The 20,098-nt window shown below is 36.7% G+C and overlaps 1 protein-coding gene across 5 annotated transcripts in view; it reads right to left on the reverse strand.

The window, feature by feature from the left end:
* RBBP8 (RB binding protein 8, endonuclease) overlaps window positions 1–20,098 on the reverse strand; it is a 40,337-nt gene that overhangs the window by 10,605 nt on the left and 9,634 nt on the right. For 4 of the 5 annotated variants that reach the window (XM_072411325.1, XM_072411326.1, XM_072411323.1 and 1 more), the window contains exons 2-12: window positions 16,318–16,515; window positions 13,828–13,870; window positions 11,903–11,998; window positions 10,611–10,723; window positions 9,754–9,829; window positions 8,379–8,569; window positions 5,557–5,649; window positions 4,172–4,260; window positions 2,682–2,773; window positions 1,549–2,338; window positions 116–242 (exon numbers count right to left, since the gene is read on the reverse strand). In XM_072411325.1, coding sequence (XP_072267426.1) covers window positions 116–242; window positions 1,549–2,338; window positions 2,682–2,773; window positions 4,172–4,260; window positions 5,557–5,649; window positions 8,379–8,569; window positions 9,754–9,829; window positions 10,611–10,723; window positions 11,903–11,998; window positions 13,828–13,870; window positions 16,318–16,435 — 1,828 coding nt within the window. In that variant the 5' untranslated portion in view covers window positions 16,436–16,515. Of the gene's footprint in view, window positions 1–115; window positions 243–1,548; window positions 2,339–2,681; window positions 2,774–4,171; window positions 4,261–5,556; window positions 5,650–8,378; window positions 8,570–9,753; window positions 9,830–10,610; window positions 10,724–11,902; window positions 11,999–13,827; window positions 13,871–16,317; window positions 16,516–18,798; window positions 18,984–20,098 lie in introns of all 5 variants that reach the window. The other variant, XM_072411324.1, reaches the window with a different exon arrangement.

Here is a 20,098-nt window from a genome sequence, read left to right on the forward strand (position 1 = left end):
TCCAAACTGCCCTCAACATTTGTGTCCATATACCTCCTGATGTCAAGCCATGTGGCAGAAACCATGGGAAATGTATTAACTAAGTATGCTTAGTGAGACTCTTAACATATGTTACCTTGCTCTGTGACCATAGCTTTGTCTCTTGTTTGAATTACTTGTGGGTTTGCTTGCAACACAGATGCTGGTTCACAACTTCTCTGTATTGACCTGCTCATCCTTTTTGGCATATGTTTTTCTCCAGGCTAAAAAAACAAATAATAGCAAAGTGAAAAGAACAAACTATGCATATTCTATTTGTTACTTAAGTACAGCCTCAGTGGAAAGGGACATCCATTTTACTTCTGAGTTACTTTATTGCTGTAAAAGTAATCTGTAAGGCCTAATACAAAAGAAAAAAATGTGGCCATTTTTAAATCGACCAGCTTAGTCAATCAAGTTGAAATAATAGGAAAAGTAAGAAATAAAGTTATACTTTTAAATTAATTACAGTCAAACAGATAAAGTTGTTTTATTGCAGAAGGGACATCGCCTGGTCAGTTTTTTAATTTTTGTATTTAGTTAAGCTTTAAATATTAGTAAAATGGTCAACAGTCCCAAAGCACTGCAGGCACATGTACAGTATGCTCGCTCCTAAATAATTTTTCTCGGATAGAAAGCGGCTAAAATTCTGATGGCATTTGATCTGATTGTTTGAACACAACATGGTTGTGTGTTTTGATTGATGCCAACATGTCCAATCTTTCTACATCGGATCAGAATGATGAAAATTTTTGCTTCCGATTTGTCAGCTAACAATTTCCCTACAGTGGTACAATGTACTTCCTATCAGAAGTGAAAATCTGCCCATGTATACTATTACTACATCCACGCATTAGATTTTTGTACATTGCTCGTTCATTTATCTTTCATTCTTTTGTCTTTGGAAAGGATCGTGAAAGATCCTTTTTAACGACAAAAGACTGAAAGATGAATGAACGAGCACCATACATACAGCGCCGTTCTGTTCTATGGAGAGGCAAGAGAGGGGAGCGAGTAAGTGGCAGCCTGCTGTGCCCTCTCATCTTCACTTGCATTGCGGTCATTCGCCTTTCGTGGATTCTCCAGGACAGATCCATGATTGATTTCGGACATCCACCATACACATTAGATTCTCATCCGATATCAGCCCTGAGGCGAGAATCGAACTTGAATCAAACGAGAACATCTGACATGTGTACGTAGCCTAAGCCCCCACAGTGTCTTATCTTCTGCGCAGCTCTATATAATAGATATCTGTAGTTAACAAAATGTTGAAAAAACTGTCAAATAGCAAAGATGCTTTCAGGCAAACAATAGGGAAAGCTGAAAAAAATATTATTACACACATGTATGAACACTTTTTGCTACAGTTTCATTTAGGGAGTAGAGTATCAAGCAGAAATGTTCATTTATGGGATTAATTGCCAAAAATAATATTAAAAAAGATAAATAGAAATAAAGCAATTCTGCTTACATTTCATAAAGGGAAAGTAATTTATCTATGTGTATATGTGTACAGTTTTAAATTACCTTTATGTCATCAAACAGACCATTGTCACCTCGAGCTACTTCATTATCTTCACGCTTACGAAAAGTGAAAGAATCTGCTTTAAGAAACCTTTTGTTATCCATCTGCAGTGAGGTATCTTCATTTCTCATTTCTTTGGAAAGCAGTGATGGAGTACTGTTAGTTTTGGTCTTTAGGGTTTCTTGGATGGTGGCTTGTTTTAGTTTGTTTCTGGGGTTTTCTCGACTACTCTCCTGAGGATGCAATCCTGAGAAACGATCTGAGAGATCCAATGGCTTGTCTATGTAGTTATCTCTGGTGTTAGTGGAACTTTTCAGGGGAAAATTGTTTTCCTTGTTAAGAGAAGACATTTCAAAATTTGTTTCTTCATTTTCTACTTTTTTCCGTTTCCCACATCTGCCTATGGACTGTCTATAAACCTCAGCATCAGGATGATTTTTGGTAATAAAAGCACTATTTGTGTTGGTTCCACTAATAACAGAGTCAGTGGGGGTTCGTTTTAAAGACACCTGTTTGTTGCCTGAGCACTGATTAATAACTGTTTCTGATTCTTGGCACTGACTGATGCCAGTCACCAAGGAAGCATCTTCACGCTTTGAAAGTATATGGCGAGGGTTTTGGTTAGAGAACTGAGGGTTCGGGTTTATTCCAGCAGGCAGGAGAGACACACTAGAGTTCAGTGTGGCATCATTCTCCAGTTTTGAAGTGGGCAATCCAAAAACTGGGGACACGCGATGAGTTTCCCACTCAATTTCATTTTCATGTGTATTGCTTTGTAAATTCTCTGTAAATCTAAAACAATAAAATGCTTTATAGGCAATTTGTCTTCTGTATATGTATCTATCCCAAAAAAGACAAAAATAAACAACATACAACATATTTCTCTAAATATTGCTTATGCACAGCAGGTGTACTGACAACTGGGCAGCCTGCTGCTTATTGTACAATAAATAATGCCTTCCATAAATAGATCACATTATTAAGGAAGATAAATTATTTCACAAGTGAAATGAAAAAAAACAAAAACTGGGCAAACACTAATATGACCAAACGTATCTATAAATGTTTATATAAAGATACAAATACACCGATTACAGGGCTTTTTGGTTAGGTAAACAAGTCACACATAACTTACCCTAGCTCACTGTCTTCTAGAGAATGTTTTTCATTTTTATCAAGTATTCTAGGGCCACTGGTCCTGGCAGTGTTTAACACACTCTGTGATTGCTTGAATAAACCAAATGAACAGTCAGCAGTAATATGTGGCAAGATTTTACACAGTATTCATTTTTTTTTCTTAACGTCAGGATAGTTTTAAAATGCTTTGTGCACATTTGGCCACAATCGTGCTGTCCTGGTGCACGTGTGCATTTTCATTATATCTCCTATTGTATTTTATCATTTGCAAATTAAAGATCAAAATTTTCCGGTACTCAAACTTCTGGCTAGGCAGTGAGGCTGCAGGAGAGCCGAGAATGTGAGAATTAAAAATCAAAGCTGAAATTACTCAGGAGTGCTCTTAAAGTATACACTAAAAACCAGCAATCATGTTATTGTAAACAGGGAGCACAACCATTAGATGGTGGAACAGAAAGTTGCATTATTTTGGCAAAGTGATCAAATAAATATCAAGAATACCTTAAAATTTAAACATTTCCTTTGGATTTGATGTTTTTTTTATCAAATCTAGTGTCCAATTTATTGATAACGTGTGATTGTATGTGTGATTGAATAATGTGATTGAATGTTTGAGTCTATGGTCGCCTCAAGTCTCAGAGCCAGTAACCTGGTTCTGGAAGCAGATGCTGACCTTCTGTGGAGAAAAGATGATAAATTACTTTTTGCTGAAGTACTTGCTCGTCCATATTTTATTTATGGAATTTCCTGTACAGATTAGCACGTGCCCGCTGTAGTGGTTATCTGCAGCTGGGAATGCGAGTGGCTTTTGAGAACTTTTCAGTTTGCTCAAGCCATGTTTAAGCATGTTAAATGTGACCTGTAAGATTTACACAGCAGGAAGCCAAAAATATTTTTAAAATATCAAAATTCTTGATAGGGTTATTTACAACAAAGCAGACTTGAATAGACCCATAAATATAGTTTTTTGTAAAATCCTCCCTTAGATTTTGCCTACTAAACTATCCATTTAATTTGAAATTAACCGGAAAGGCCCCAATACTTGTCAGATTGTAAAATGCAGTGATCTGGTGTTTATTGCCGTCTACTGAAATCACAATTCTCTCCACCAATGGACCCTTAATCTGTCTTTCTGCCCAGAAGGACCGTGCCCTTCTTTGTTCTGGATAAACCAAGAAACAAGGCAAAGAGTATGGTCAAAAGGTATCACTATCAATAGCAAATGTAGATTCTTGTGAGGTTATGTTAACATTTAGGCAGTGTCTTACACCAACTGTATTTCTTTCTGCCTCACAGACTGTAACTGCCAAGCATTAAAATGCACAAAGTCACAAAACGTGCTTCCCCCTCCTGCCTAAAGCCCTGTTTTTGGTGATATATATTGATTATAAACATCATTTACACTCAGAAACTGAACAGACTAAAATATTTCCTGTATGCTTGTAGAGAAGACAACCATAAGCAATGCCAGTATTAAATGCAACTTACAGATTCATCCAGGCCAAGAGTTTCTGCAACAACAGCTGCCAAGTTAAAGAGTGGTTTCTCAGCAGTAAATACTTTATCTTCTTGTTTGGCTGTTTAATGAAAATGCAACAGTACTGCAGTTAAGAAATATTATTGGATACATAAGTAGACATTTGTATCCCTTTTAATAACATACAATGTAAACATTGGAATGTGAAAAAAATGATCCCCAAAGGTCATGGGGATGTGCAAAGTGGTATAAATCAGAACACTACTTCAAAACTGGATATATGGCTATATGTCCCACCTTTGCATTCCTTCAAAAACTGCAGTGGGTTTTTGCTGTAGCTTTGTATATTGACAGTCAAGCATCCCAAAGATAACTCTGTATTTGGGACAACACGGTTTTTTGTAATAATGTTGCAAACTGTACTTTAACTTTGAAAGTAGTAGCAGAAATCCTGCACATGCACTAAACAAACTGGCTACAAAGTGCGATCCCACTGTTGTGTTGGTCACCACGACCCCAGCATCTACCATGCCCACCTTTTGTCAGGCCTACTCATGTCTATGATAATTCTCTTGTGCCTCGAAGCTGTCAGAGCAGCTCTTATGAGGAATTTCCAGGAGCCACATCAGCGAGGGATATGATGTCATAGGAGAGAAGCTAGAGAACTGATTGGAACTAAAGTGGTATTCGCAGCCCCATTGCTGACCAATAACAAAGTATTATTAAACAAAAAAAGGGACATGTAAGTAAATATCTACAGCTGTGTTAGTGTGCTGTAAACAGTGACCAAATGGATTCAATAAAGGTTCATATATGGGACATGTATGCATATTTGGTAAATCAGACTAAATTCAGACACCCTTCTCTTCATACATATTTCATGTAGGTGGCACAAACTACTGAAAAAAGAGGTTAAACAAGACATCAGGAAAATACCATTTTGAAAAAAAGTAGCAAAGGCAGCCTGCACTTCTCTTAATAAGGAGAGACTTCTGCTAAGACTCCTATTTTTGTTGTATTTATTTGGGAGCCTACACGTCCTGTCCAAGAGACACAACAGGAGGTGAGAGGTAATCTCTCCAAAGCCAGGACATCATCTCCATTGGAAAATTTACTTTCATTTCCTGTGTTAGCTGGAAAATGTTGATTCTCCTATTACCTTATGGTCAACAGGAAAAAGACAGAAAAAACCCACCCCAGTTAAGAAAGGGACAGCAAAAGAAAACCAATTTGTGATTTTAGGCTTCCCAATGCCATGCAAACAAATCCAAAAAAGATACACTAACTCACCAAAAGTTTGTCACTGGATATGAAAATTGTGAATAATAAATATATAGTCAATGACCTGCTATGTGTTCGCGACAGGGTGAGATTTGATATGCTATTGAACACTTACAAGAAACTGGAGACAAATTCAAGGCACATGTATCGGCAACCAAGATGGTCTCTTCTTTCCTCTTATTTACTTGTGTAGAGGCAAATATATTTGCTGCAGAACAAAAAAAAAAAAAAAAAAAAACAAAAAAAAAAAGAAAGAAAGAAAAGTTATCTTTATGCAATGTTCCATTTACTGATACCACTTCAGGCTAGAACAAAGAAAGAAAAGTTATCTTTATGCAATGTTCCATTTACTGATACCACTTCAGGCTAGAACAAAAAAATTGGCTTAAAACAAAAGGCATGTGTAGTCTCTCCTCTCCACAGCTATGGTGGGGTTAGGTATCTTGAAGTATCCAAGCAGATCAGGTGTGATCAGATTAGACAAGAGAAAACTAAAGACGTTTAAGTAGAACTCCTGCTAAAAATCTTTTTGGAGATGGAGTTAGAAATTTGGATTTCCAACTGAAATATTTTTATAGTTTTAAACAGAAGATAGATCGTTTTATTGTTGCATTACAGCTGCACTGTCAACTATGAAAAGTGCTCTGACAAACACACAGAAGCTATTAGTACGTAGATCGCATTACAGATGACTAATCACTACAAGCTATACCGTGATCTGGATAAATAAAAACCTTGTCCTTGTCTACCTTTACCAGCCATCCAACCAAAGCAATAGGTCACATTATCACAGATTTAAAGCAATTCTCCATTTTGTTCCTGCAAGTTACGTATTATTTTGATATTGGTATAATAATATCCGAAAATTCAAACAGCCTGGATTTGCTTTGCAAATTTATGTTGTGTCTGTTGCATCTGAGCCTCACGTAGGCAAAATCTCAGCTGCTTTACTACATATTCTTGCCATAACATAAAGCTGAAATGTTTTTAAACTAAAATAGCCATTTAGATTTATGAGGAATAATTTAACCCTAATGGTTTTCAGAGGAAACAACATAAAACATCATATTTTGTTCTATTTTTGTTTTTGTTTTATTTCCTTACTAAAATGGATTTTCTTTAAAGGAAAATACTAAAAAGATTTTTACTTTGGTATCATCGAAGAATAAATCCACAGAAGGCTTTTTTGAAGTTGCACTGATTTATATTTTATCTTTAAAATCGTTTAGCTGGTGCCCCCTAATTTGGGACATGCAGCTGAAGACAGACAAAACTTTGCTTTCATAATATGAAGGTTTTTTTTTTTTTAATTTACCGTTTTGTAGAAAAAGATTATAATGTGGAAAAATAACTATGTTTTTAAGTTTCCCGGGGCCCTCCCTTACTCAGGATCCTAGACTGCCATCAGTTTAAAATGGGCTTTCAAGCAGATTCCAGTCCAGCTTAGCTTTCTTCAGTATATAAATCCACTGTTTTTCATGCAGGCTGTGTTGACTAGGAGTAGTCCAAATACTCACTGAAATGCAACAAGCTTTTGATCTCCAGAAGTACTGTGCTAAGAACATCCAGCAGTTTTAATCAGTTGTAGCCTTGCAGTCCTAATATAAGATAACTGCAGAGGTTCAGATCAGATGTTTTTCATTAGTAACTGTCAATCTTTGGCAGTTAGAAGACGTAGAAAATATTTTCATGCCTACGTCTTCCTAAGAACCGCACCTCTAAAATAATAAAATCATTTTTCAGTTTTCCTTTTAAAAATCACCTGTCACAGAAGATGAAATTACTATGCACAGTCACTAGGTTTGTCTCGATTTGAATGTTTCCAAGTAACCATTTGCATGCTATTCAAAAACTGCACTTACAGAGTGACAAAATTTAGCGAATGATTACATCAGCAGAAAACTATCTTCATGTTAAATCAATTTCTTATTCTCAGTTCGGATTTATCACTCCAGCAATAAGCACAATTTAGTGGACAGAGTATATATTTTAAGATACCAAAAACTTTTACCAGGGTTTCTATGTATAATATTAACTCTCAACAACTTGGGAATATAAATATCTAAAACACTGCAGTATAATCAACACTTTGTTAAGACACATAAGTAATTATTCAACAAGTAATTATTCCCTTTGTGACAAACAAATTTGCACCAGGTAGAGTTTACAAATAATATTCATACTGGTGATTGTTTGCATACAAAGTAAACCTCACTTGGTCTAAAAAGCACCTAAGGTAACAATATTGCTACTGGTGTTGTTGATGTGTTGAAGTAACATATCTATTTATGAAAATTACAAGATGGTTAAATAAAAAGCAACAAAGACACCAGATTTACATTTTTATTATAAAGAAAGGCTAAAGCAGAAATGCTTTCAGACTCTCTGAAACTTGTAGGGCCATATCTGCATAGAGCAGACAGGGATTAATCATTGCATTGTGCACATTTCATTTTAAACAATTTAGGTTTGTAAATCACTATTTTTTTTTAACAAGAAGCTAAGGAAAGCATGTAAAAAAGTCAATGATTCTTTTTCTCAAAAAAAGTAAAATGGAATATTCCATATTTATCTAACTTAAAAATATATTTATTTATATTTATTGTATCTTTAAAATATTAAAGAAAATATATAAAAAAGTACAATACATTCCCTTAAAATCTTACCACATAGCTTTCCCAAAAATAGCAATAGTTATTCTACATTTCAGCATTGACAGTCTATAGGTTAACTTTTCAGCAAATAAAGGTTCGTCCCTGTATGATACCAAACACAAAATGTGTACTGTAACACAAAATATATGTATATCAGATTAGTATACATTAGTGGTAGAGTGAATTTCTTTGTTTATTTGTCATTTTATCAAAATTTATTTGTCATTTATTTATTAAAGACTTTTAAAACTATAATTATTTTAGCAGAAGTCAAAAAACGTACTATTTATGCATTCTGAAGTCTCCGATTCACGGTGTGTGAGTTCTGTATAGCGGATATGCTTAGTCAGTTTTTTCCTGCGCATTCTACTGACCACATTCACAGAAAAGGAACTGACTGGCGAATCAGGGATAATGCCATCCTCACCATCTCCGTGACTGTCTGTTCCTTCATCATGTGCCTTCATTATAGTACTGAATATTAAAACAGATACCAAAATTAGAACAGCAGCCAAAATATACTGTACATGTACAGTATGTCTAATATTTGGTAACTACACAGGTAATGCATTAAAAAAGCAAGGGTATTTTTAGTAATAAACAAATATATTTATACCGCTTAATCATCCTTAGCTATATTTCTAAATGAGCAAGGGGTGTACTTCCTAAAAATATCACTACTTCCCCACAGAGGGTAAGGGTTCCCATCTACAGCATGCTGGCAGAGGACAGTTTTTTCTACTGTTTTGACACATTTTGAAAGTATTTAGCCAATTTAAAATGACAAATTATTCGGTGTTGTCTAGAATCTGTCTACAGACACAAAGTTGTTTCTACAGAATATATCTTCTGAACTTACATTTGTGTACACATAGTGGTGAGGGGGGTGGGGGGTGGAGAGATTAGCACTACAGGTGCCAGCTTATCTTTGTGGAAAATAGTAACTGGCCAGAAAAACCCTTCCTGGCAAAGCACTCTCCCTTACTGGAAACACTTTATTGTTTTTCCTAACTTCTTGAAGGTTCAACGTTTTCAACCTCTTGATTGGTCGGTATATATATATATATATATATATATATATATATATATATATATATATATATATATATATATATATTGGCTATTTCTTTACATATTAACAAAGATAAAATCAGAATATGTTTAAGAAGAGGAATAAATAGAGCATAAAAGTCATCATGCCCCCATACATACATGAATCATGTTCAGCATTAGTTAGCATGAAGGAACAGTGTTATGGCTGTAATGATACTTTAAAGGTTAGGAACATTTTAAAAGCACATGTGCACAAAAAGTAAATTACATTACCATTCTGAGTTGTGGAAAACCCAATCCTGAATAAAATTTAGAATGTATCACAAGGTATGCCAAGCTTTTTAAAACACTTGAGACTTTCTCAGGAAATTCACAGATTAGCTTTCAGTTTGTAATTAAATCAGCTTCAGAAAAAATACAAAAGTACAGATTAAATAACAAGAGTAGTCTCTAATCTGTTTTGTATAGGAAGCTTTTTATCATGTTACAGAAAAACTATCCTTTATTTTTAACAGTAATTACATTTTCGTACATTGTAATTTACCGGAAGAAGATCTCAGCATGCAGTCTGGAAACAAACACTGTAACTTTGAGATGCTACTCACTCTGTTGTCTTCTGCATGTGCTCAAGTTGCTTGGAGAGTCTTTTGTTTTCGTCCTGCAGTGTGTTCTTCTCTTCCACTATACCAACACATCAATACAATAAAAGTCAGTCTTACAGAAAAAAAAATTTCAGGGCCCAAATCTTAAGTTTCAGTGTGATATAATTTTCCAAAACGAATGCAAGCTGTTATTCGGTGTGCTCACACAGGAAAAAATGTCAGGTGGTTACCAATACCCAATACCCCCTGGTAGCTGTTTAAACCTAAAGCCCAACAATTTTTTTAAGAAATAATTTTTGGTAGAGTAGTAACCGCACTTACGGTTTTTTTTTTTTGCTTGTTTAAAAACAATGCATTTGTTGCATTGTTTTATATGTTTGTTGTATTTTTTTTTTTTAATATACTGCAGTAATGCAGATTACCAGTCCTTAGATGGGGTGGCTTCCTTGGTTTTCCTTTTTTTTTTGTTTTTTTATCTATGTTTTCCCGTGGTAGACAAGAGAATAACATGGATTGCCTTCTAGGGTTGCGATGATTATTCACTTTAAAGTCTTCTATAGACTGACTGACTATAGCTAGTCTGGCTTTGCTCATCTCCATTTAGTTCAGCCCACAAAAGTAAACAAGAACTCTGTCAAGATCAACAGGTATTTTTGTTACTTACTGAAATGTTTTTAGCCTGAAAATTAACAAAAAGAATACAGCAATTACATCTACAGACTGGAAAGCTGCAACATATAAAAACTTTGTTCTTAAATTTAAATATTTTACATCAAGCTACAAATCAACACTTTCACAAGTGTGATTGATGTTATTTTATGTTTAAAGAAAAAAAAAAAAAACAAGTAGAAAGTTCTCACTAAGTTCAGTTATTAGTTTTAGGTTCTGTTGTCGAACGTTCTCAAATTCCTGTTGTTTTTTCCTCATGTGCTCTTCAGTTACTGCACAGCGGTCGCAGAGCCCAGCTCGAAGCCTAGAAAAGGAAAATATATCAATTTAAAAAACATTCTCTAAGATGCCATGAAACAAACTGAGGTTTTCTATCAAAACTAAATGACAATTTCTTCTAGTACTAGGAAAAAAAGCATTCCGATGGCACAGGGTATCCTTTCTGGTAAACCACAATCATATTCTATTGGGCAAAGAGCAATAGGCTATATTCTAAAATCCGTGCCAAGCAATCAAGAACCACCATTCAATTTTCTAGCTATTCTAAGCAGAAAAATTAAAGCATGTGAATGATTCTAATAGATTACTGCACAACTATAATTTACATTACATTCCTAAACAAAATTGGTCTGATACTAAGAACGTTTTAACTGCAAATGATTACATTCAGAGAAAGGTAAACCAAGCCAACTGAATTCAGCACAGTTGCAGTGTTTCTTGTATAGCAGATCATCGTTAGATCTTACTTGTTACACTTAAAAAAAAAAGTAAGTTGTTCTTCTCAAACAATGTGCTGTGTACTGATTAATCAAAGATAACATTTTTTTGCTATAATAAAGATAGTTTGGTACAAAAGCACAAGGAAAAGAACTTTTACTTCCAAAGCATAGTAGTAGGAATAATATGGTTTAGGGAAGCTTTGCTGCCTAAAGACCTAGACATCATGCAGTCCCCAAGTGAGCTGTGAATTCTGCATCATATCAAAATATACTTGACATTGTTTGTCCAAAAGTTAAACTATAAATGGAATCAAACATAATCGCATTAATCTGTAGGCACTGATTGAATGAAGATCTAAAGTTTCCATTCTGTTGTTGAAATAAATCAAACACTTTTTTTTAGCATATTATTCTTCAATACTGTTTATACCTTAAACCAGCAATCTTAGCACCCCAAAAGCCTCAAAACCCAGGAAACTCTAATATGTTAATATGTCTCTGACTCCTGACTCTTGTAGCATTCTATTAGTTCCTCAAAGTGACAGACAGCCTGAAAATTCAACGGTTAGATAAAGAAAGAGGCAGGGCACTCCCAGAGCTTTGCATGTGAAGACACAAACAAAAGATAAATGCATTCAAACTGTACAATTATATTGACCAAAATTGATAAACAGTTGCTATGCCTACAAAGCATGTGTGTGAAAAAAGAAATCTAGGGAAAACTACATATTTTTACTGTTTTCTGCAAACCATACGCATCTTACCGATCTTCCAAAACTTTAATAGTGTCATGCAGTGCCTTCTGCTGTTCCCTGAGCTGCTGGTTTTTAGTGTAAAATTCTTCTAGCCTTTGAGCATCCCTGCACATACAGTAGATCTTGTTAGATATAGATTATTCATATATTGAATGAAACATGTAAATAAATGTCAATAAAAGCCAATAAAAGTAAGTTGTCACTCCAGTCTTATGGACACAGCAGATAATCACAAAGAACTATGGAACATATACGTACTGACAACAGAAAATGTGAAAGTTAGTTAATGAAGCTGTACATTCTTGGACTCATCATCTACAAGTATGTGATCAAATATAATACATAAATTTATTATTTTTTACTAAAAAACATGAGAAAATTAAAATAGAACATTAAAATGGTATCTGAAGGCCGCTTCATGTTAAATGACTGACGGCTTGGCTACGAATTGCACCGGCAATCATGGTTTATGACCCAGTCTCTCAGAGATCATTAGATTCAATGGGAAAGCTTGGAAAAACATAAGGCATTCATTGTCATGCTGGTTATCAGCTCTGAAATATTAAACCTCAGGTATTCAGTGAGGGTCACAGAGAACAGGAATGCCTATATACAGCTATTGTATTTACAATGGAGTGCTTGTCAAGAGACTCCAGCAAACAATAATTAAAGCATTTGGTGTGGTATGCATTAAGTCACAACTGAAGCTCGCTGACAATATTCATCACCCACAGACACTAGGACTGAGCTGACAAAATATTCTCAGGCAGTAAGAAGTACTGTGAGAAACTTTAGAACAGTGTAAAGAAAGTCTTGTGTTGGCATCAATGTCATAAATACATACGAAAACTTTTTTTAAAATATATTTAATACAATATAATTATTGGAGGAACAGAAATGCCATAACATCAGTGGAAAGGCTACATGATGTAGGTCTGGTAAGGAGTTTGTGTATTGAATCAAATCATACTGGATTATCAGAACACTAATAACATACAATTCTGAGATCTGCAAAAATTTCCATATTCAGTGCGTTGACTGCCGTCAGGTAAAGGGCAAATTCTGTGTTTACACCTGGGCTGCAAACAGGGCATTCTGGTTACTTTTAAATTCTTGCTTAAACCCCCCCCCCCCATATCCAGGTTGTAAGGAGTGCACAGAACTGAAAGGCATACAAGCTAAGCTGTTTGGTTCTTGAAGTATGTGGCATTTAGAAATATGGTTACACCTAACTCTACAAGCCCATTCATTCAAAATACTTCCTTTGGCAGCTCCTGCTAGGAGACCATTTTACAGGCTACAACAAGTCCTGGAGTCACACTGGAGATCCAATGAACAAGTATTGACTGTACTTTCATAACAAGAGAAATATTTAAAAAAAAAAAAAAAAAAAAAAAAAAAAAAAAAATCCTACTTCTTACACAAGGGATACTAAAAAAAATGAAACACAAATATATGCAAAAAAATGAAACACAAATATATGCAAAAAAATTAGGAATATTTCAAGGTCTTTTTTAAAATGACAAAAGAACTAGCAATTTAACTATATCCATATAGTCCATTCTAGAATTAAACCGTATATACGAATATAGCAAGAAAGCATGTTTTATAATCCGTAAGTAAGGCACCATCTACATTTCTAGGCAATATTATTATTATCCAGTATTTATATAACACCAATATAGTATACAGCGCTTTACAAAGTCCATAGTCATGTCACTAGCTGTCCCTAAAAGGGGCTCACAATCTAATGTCCACACCATAGTCATATGTCTTTATTACAGTCCAAGGACTATTTTTGGGATGAAGCCAATTAACCTAACTGCATGTTTTTGGAATGTGGGAGGAAACCCACACAAACACGGACTTTAGATCATATGTCCAATTAGCAGGCAACAATCCAATGCATGTAAATATGAAAAGATATTACTTACAAACATCTCTGTGTCTTCAGTTTGTTAATTTTCACTAGAAGTTCTGAAAAAAAGGTACAAGCAGTAGTAAAACAAAAGGTGTGAATGTAGTTTTTTTTTTTTTTTTAAAGTTCATCTTACAAGATGTGGCAGCACTTTGTCAATGATGGAAGTGGAGAAGTCGATTCACTGTATATGCCCTATTTACATTTTAGTGCTTTATAAAATGTTTTCAATTATCCCGTTCATATCTATTTCTGTGGGAACGTGGTTTTGGATTTTCCCTGCTTTTTAGCCTTGGTGAATATTGCCACCAGGAAAGGTGGGAATCTTGACAGAACTAAATCTTTTCTACCGAATCCTAAAGAGAACGCAACTTTAAAACAGTTTGAAAACAGACAGTTTATAACCACATTTCCATTCTAACACCCCCCCCCCCTTCTCAGGAGATGCTACGTGTAGCTGTTCCTGGTGGCAGATCCATGGAGAATGAATGGGGGTGGCAGTGAGCAGCACCACTCACTGCCATCAGCTCTGCTGTGGTGTAAATGATAGAACGGTTGGCAATGTGCCAGCTGTGGTGAGCTGCACAGGATTGTGGAACCCAATAAATGTCAGAACTTACCTTGAAGCCAATAAAGGTAAACTTGTAAAGTTTTTAATTGAAATCACATGCAAATCAAAACTCATCCATTTGATCAGTGAAACAAAAGTGAATAAAAAAAGTAACAATGTGGGGTAGATAAACCGGGTACTATGCATGTTCAGTGTTTCTTTCTTTAGAACTGCGTGTCTAAAACTGATATAATAATACACAGCATAAATTATGTATTAAAATACAGTACGGACTGTAGTTATGAACATGAAATTACATATCTACCTGTCTTGTTTTAACAAAGCCATACTGTCTGGAAGGCTAAAGTGTGTGTGTTTAGGGATTCTCAGATTGCACATGCCAAGAGATTTTCTACTTACAAAAACAAACTGGAAAATGCTTCCATAATGCTTACTGTCCTTTGTGGTAGCGCAGTACATATACACTGCATAACTGCCACCTCAGTGAATGCTAAACATACAGAAAAACCCCAAAATGTATTAGATCACCATAACCACATTTTATAAATTTATACATTGAAGCATTCTGCTGGTATTATAGTTCATCTTTAAATCCTATATATTTCAAACACTAAAATCTACATAAACCTCTCATCTTCAGTTCCAAGCTTGGCGCTCTCACAGCATGCCCACATATCAAATTGTGTGTACAGTGATGAGAATGTGCTTTAGCAGATTATAAACAAGGTATGAATATAGGTTCACGATACTAAAACAAAGGATTTTAGATATCTACAATATCTGCTATCTGTAGGAACATCTTATGATTATACATAATATGTTCTGTAACCAATGATAATCAATGTAAGGGGCAGGTTTTCATTGGCCGACCAACATTAAAGGTCACTGCAATGAAAACCATCGCAAGGGGCAACTACTGTGACTAGCAAAGTCTCTACCGAAAGTAAATGAGGATGCCACCAATGACATCCTACCGGAACCGTTTGTTACTGAGCTGTTTCTGACTGACCTTTCACTGAGCTAGAATGAGCATGCAGTTGATGAAATCAGAACTCATGATCTAGGTCAGTGACAAGTGATAACTATGATAAGTATTAAGCCCAAAGTTCAACATAAGCAAAGCAAGCTGTGAAACTAAATTTAGGGAGGCATTTTGCCAGCTAAAGGATTTATATGTTTATCCAGTCCTGAGATTTACAAAGCCATGTCACACAGCACAGGCAAGCGGATGACACCAATTACAGTGTTAGAATACAGCAGCCTCATTTCCTTATCCTTGGTCAGTGACGGGACAATAAAAGAACAAAGGACTAATAAGTGTATCCCCCTGCTCACTTAACCATCTAATAATATCTTGTTCTATGTTAGCACTTTCTAATTGAAACTCTTGACTCTCTTCCAGTCTGGGTGCTGCTATACAGGAGATTGAAGAGTCTGATACCAAGTCAAATTCGAGTAGTTATGTATTTATGAGTGAATGATGAACTGTATTTAACTCTTGAATATCTGACTTGAGTTTAAAGAACCAAGATGAGCTGCTAATCAAGAAACCAGGAATAAACCCCATGCCAACACATGTCTCTCAGCCAGCCCTCTCCATATATCCATGCTTTAGTTTCAGCATTTTGCATTAAATGGACTTGTGCACATGACTGCACGAGGTACAATAAACCCCTTTTACTTGTAACATTATCTTTCGTAATAAAACAATGAGATGTTTTTCTAATCAGAATCCTTCTGTCCTAGGCTGAATACTAAGTCTCAAACTATAAACATAATTAGGTGGAAAAAACACCCAATAGTTTGACACAAAAGTGAGGCAAAAAACAGTATAAAGCTCTCAACAGTAATATATATATATATATATATATATATATATGCAAACAAATATAATAAATTCACATAAAAACAAGATTCATCTATTTCTTTTTTTACCTTGAAGCTCCCTGTCATGGCATTCTTTCAGCTTCATCCACAGCTCTTTAAATAAATCACCTGCAGGGACACTCTCAGTAGAGCTGGGGCTACTACAGCTGCCCCCAGATACATTCATCTTCAAAATAATTGCTCCAATCGCTTTTCTTAATGTTGTTTATTCCATACAGCTGTTATTCCACATTCTTTTACGCTATCCTAGAATGGTATAATGAAACAATATTAGGTATGGAAAGGATTATATAAGAAGGGATTACAGTGGGTGTAAACCCAGATGCTTTCCCTGATATTTTAGATAATGCACACAAATAACAATTAGTCTAACAAACAGTACGAAATGCTCTACGCGCATTTGGTCCGGTAAATTTACTGGTCCGTGGGCCTGAAAAGGTTGGCGACCACTGGGCTAGATATGCTTATAAATCATCGCACCTGTAAATCAGGAAGTGCAAATCACTACTGGGGGGATTAACAACTACCGTATTTTCCGGTGTATAAGGCGACTGGGCGTATAAGACGACCCCCCACTCTAACCAATCATTTGGGGGTCGTGTTATATGCCCAGTATTGTACTGTTCCTTCTGCCTGTCAGATCTCACTATTGTGAGAGAACTGAGAGGCAGAAAGAACTGTACACTACTAGTTCTTAGTAATGAATGGGCACGTTCCTTTAATGAATGGGCGTGTTCCAGTGAAGAGCCAATCCAGGCTCTCCACTGGAGAGCCAATCCAGGCTCACGTCCTGCTTTTCAGCTTACACGAGTCCTGCTGTGAAGCAACGCGAGCCTGCCCAGGAGGACTCGTGTAAGCTGAAAAGCAGGAGGACAGAAGGAGGCACAGGAGGACTCGCAGGGACGCCAGACCAGAGAGGGGACTCGCGGGGACACCGGACGCTGCAGGTAAGTACTGGTACCCGGAGTACAAGACGACCCCTGACTTTGTCATAGATTTTTCGGGGTTAAAAAGTCGTCTTGTACGCCGGAAAATACGGTACATCCTCAAGACCAAAACTTTTAAGAGATAAATATAGATCACATTTCTGAATTAAAAGGGGGGGGGGGATACAACTGCACCAATGCATTAAAATAAGATTTTTATATTATTATTATTATTACTACACAGTATTTATATAGCCCCCAACATATTATGCAGTGCTTACAAAATCCATAGTCATGTCACTAGCTGTCCCTCAAAGGAGCTCACAATCAAATGTCTCTACCAATAGTCATTATACAGTCTAAGGCCGATTTTGGGGGAATCAATTAACCTAACTGCATGTTTTAAATATTTGTTTTAAAAGCCAAAACATATGACTAGATTAGAGGTAGGCAAACTCCGAGCTTTAGGCCGGATACGGCCTAGCCAATCACCCCCCCCAGTTATTTATTGTTGGATCCGGCCTAATTGAATTGTCGCGTTATCACGTGTTCTCGCGATATCATCGAGTTCTAGCACAGTAACCCCAATGACTATGCCTAAAGAGCAGAAGCAACACGCAGCTACCAGTCTCCAGATGGTTGACCTCGAATGTCGTGTCTTCAACCCCGAATGGACTGACGAATTATTCTTCGTCCAACGCGGCAACAAAGCCCTGCGTTTAGTGTGCAACGACACCAACAGCACTTTCAAGCGGTCGAATATCAAGGGGCATTTGGATGCCAAGCACGCGCACACGTACAGAGACTACACCACAGATGAGCAGAAGACTGAGGCTGCTCGCTTGCAGTCATGGTTGGAAAAATCATTTCCTTGGACACCTTGTTTCTTCTGGCCTAGTGTGCCTTCTTGACCTCCTGAAAAAGCCAAGCAGTCCAAAAAGTTTGCCGACCCCTGGACTAGATGGACACTTACTTTGTAGAGATCATGATATTGCTTTCAGGTAGATGGCCTCAAGTAAGGGATTTTTTTTTTTTTTTGTAAAGTTCATTCTTTAAATGGGCAATAAACTACTGCTGTGCTTGCAGAATTACATACATGAGGCATCTCGTCCAAAGCAATTAAACATACCCTCTGAAACCTAGTTAGTTCCACCAGAACTACACATGAAAAGTTTTTAGTGAAGTAGTATGTCTTGTATCCTGATCTTCCCTGTGGTTCTAACTTTAAAGCTGTGGTCATGGAGAATCTCCTCACTGGAACATGCTCAGGAGATTCACCAAAGTCTGGACAGGACTCATCTGAAGACAACTTGCCTCTTTCATTAAAGCATGTGCAGCAGAAGCATAACTGCCCTTAAGTACTCCTGAAGGTTTCCTAAATAAATATTCCAGGCCAACTGGTCCTTCTAAATATTTTTAGTAGAAAAAAGTGAGAATCCTAGGAAATTAGTCAGCCCTTGTTTAATGTTCTTGTCATTTCTCTCAGAATGGATTCATCCATACACACTTGAATGAAAATAAAGCAGACAGAAGTTACACTGAAATACGTCTGTACTTAAAGCACTGGCAATTTAGTAGAATATATCAACAGAGCTCAGGCTACCTTATGAATGGTATGTAATGTAAGCAGGCCCTTCTAGGATCCTGAACACTGAACTCCAGGAAAACAGATAAACATCTTTCAACAGATTTTGTAATTCTTTGTCCAAAGCCATGCAGCTTGGTCACCCCTCTGCCTGCCTTTGGATGTAGAGGGAACCTAGCACTGACTTTTCTTCTTCTAGGGTTCTACAATTAAAAAAAGGGGACACTGAAATATATATTACATTTCTCATACATACATTTTAAATCAAATGCATAACTTGATTATATGTGGTGATGTGCGGAATAAACGGCATTCTCTTTGTAACAGACATGGTAAATGTCTTTGACACTTCATGGGCCTGTTAGTTGCAAACCCACCTGAACGAGCCTTACAATAGGATCCAAAAACGAGTTTGTTACCAAAGTAAATATTGGGGAGCGCTACCCATTGCTGTCTCTATCAGGTGTGTGTGACAAAGTGACCATGTAGGGGAATATTTGAGATGAAATAGTCACCCCAACAAAAACTATATGGAAGGATCACCATGCATTTTTTAATGAAAGCTACAGACTAAAAAAGAAAGCAAACTTCAGAAACTATATCCACATATTACAGTGAAAGTAAAGCCGGCTTTCTAACAAATGTCGTCAGGCTACTATCTCTTATGAAAGAAGAGACTGTAAAGAGAGTCTTATAGCCTGTCAGTGGTTTATGAAACAGAATACACTGCCACGTACATGCAGCACAGGGAACGGTCTCTGTACAATGCTGTGCCAGGATGACGCAACTCTGGTGAGCATGTGCAACACAACACACAATCTGGGCACTATGTGCCAGGGTGCATGTGCCTTTGGTGGGCATGCACAGCAGTGTACAGTGCGGGCACATTTCTGTCCCAGGAAGCTGTGCCTTCAGTGAGCGTGGGCAGCACAATGTACAGTCTGGGCACACATTAGCGCCAGGACACTGTGTCTCCAGTGAGCATGGGCAGTACAGTGTACAGTCTGGGCACAGCATTAGTGTCAGGCAGTGTCTTTAGTGAGCATGGGCAGCGCAATGTGCAGTCTGCACGCACATTAGCACCAGGACGCTGTGCATTCAGTGAGCATGGGCAGTACAATGTACAGTCTGGGCACACATTGGCACCAGGGTGTTATGCCTTCAGTGAGAATGGGCAGTAATATGAACAGTCTGGGCACAGCATTAGTGTCAGGGCAGTGTCTTCAGTGAGAATGGGCAGCATAGTATATAGCCTGGGCACAGCATTAGCACCAGGTGGCAGGGACAAGGATAGGCATACGCACAATTCAGGAAGACA

The sequence above is a fragment of the Pyxicephalus adspersus genome, chromosome 5 (assembly GCF_032062135.1).
Source record: "Pyxicephalus adspersus chromosome 5, UCB_Pads_2.0, whole genome shotgun sequence".
In the NCBI taxonomy this organism is placed as follows: Eukaryota; Metazoa; Chordata; class Amphibia; order Anura; family Pyxicephalidae; genus Pyxicephalus; species Pyxicephalus adspersus.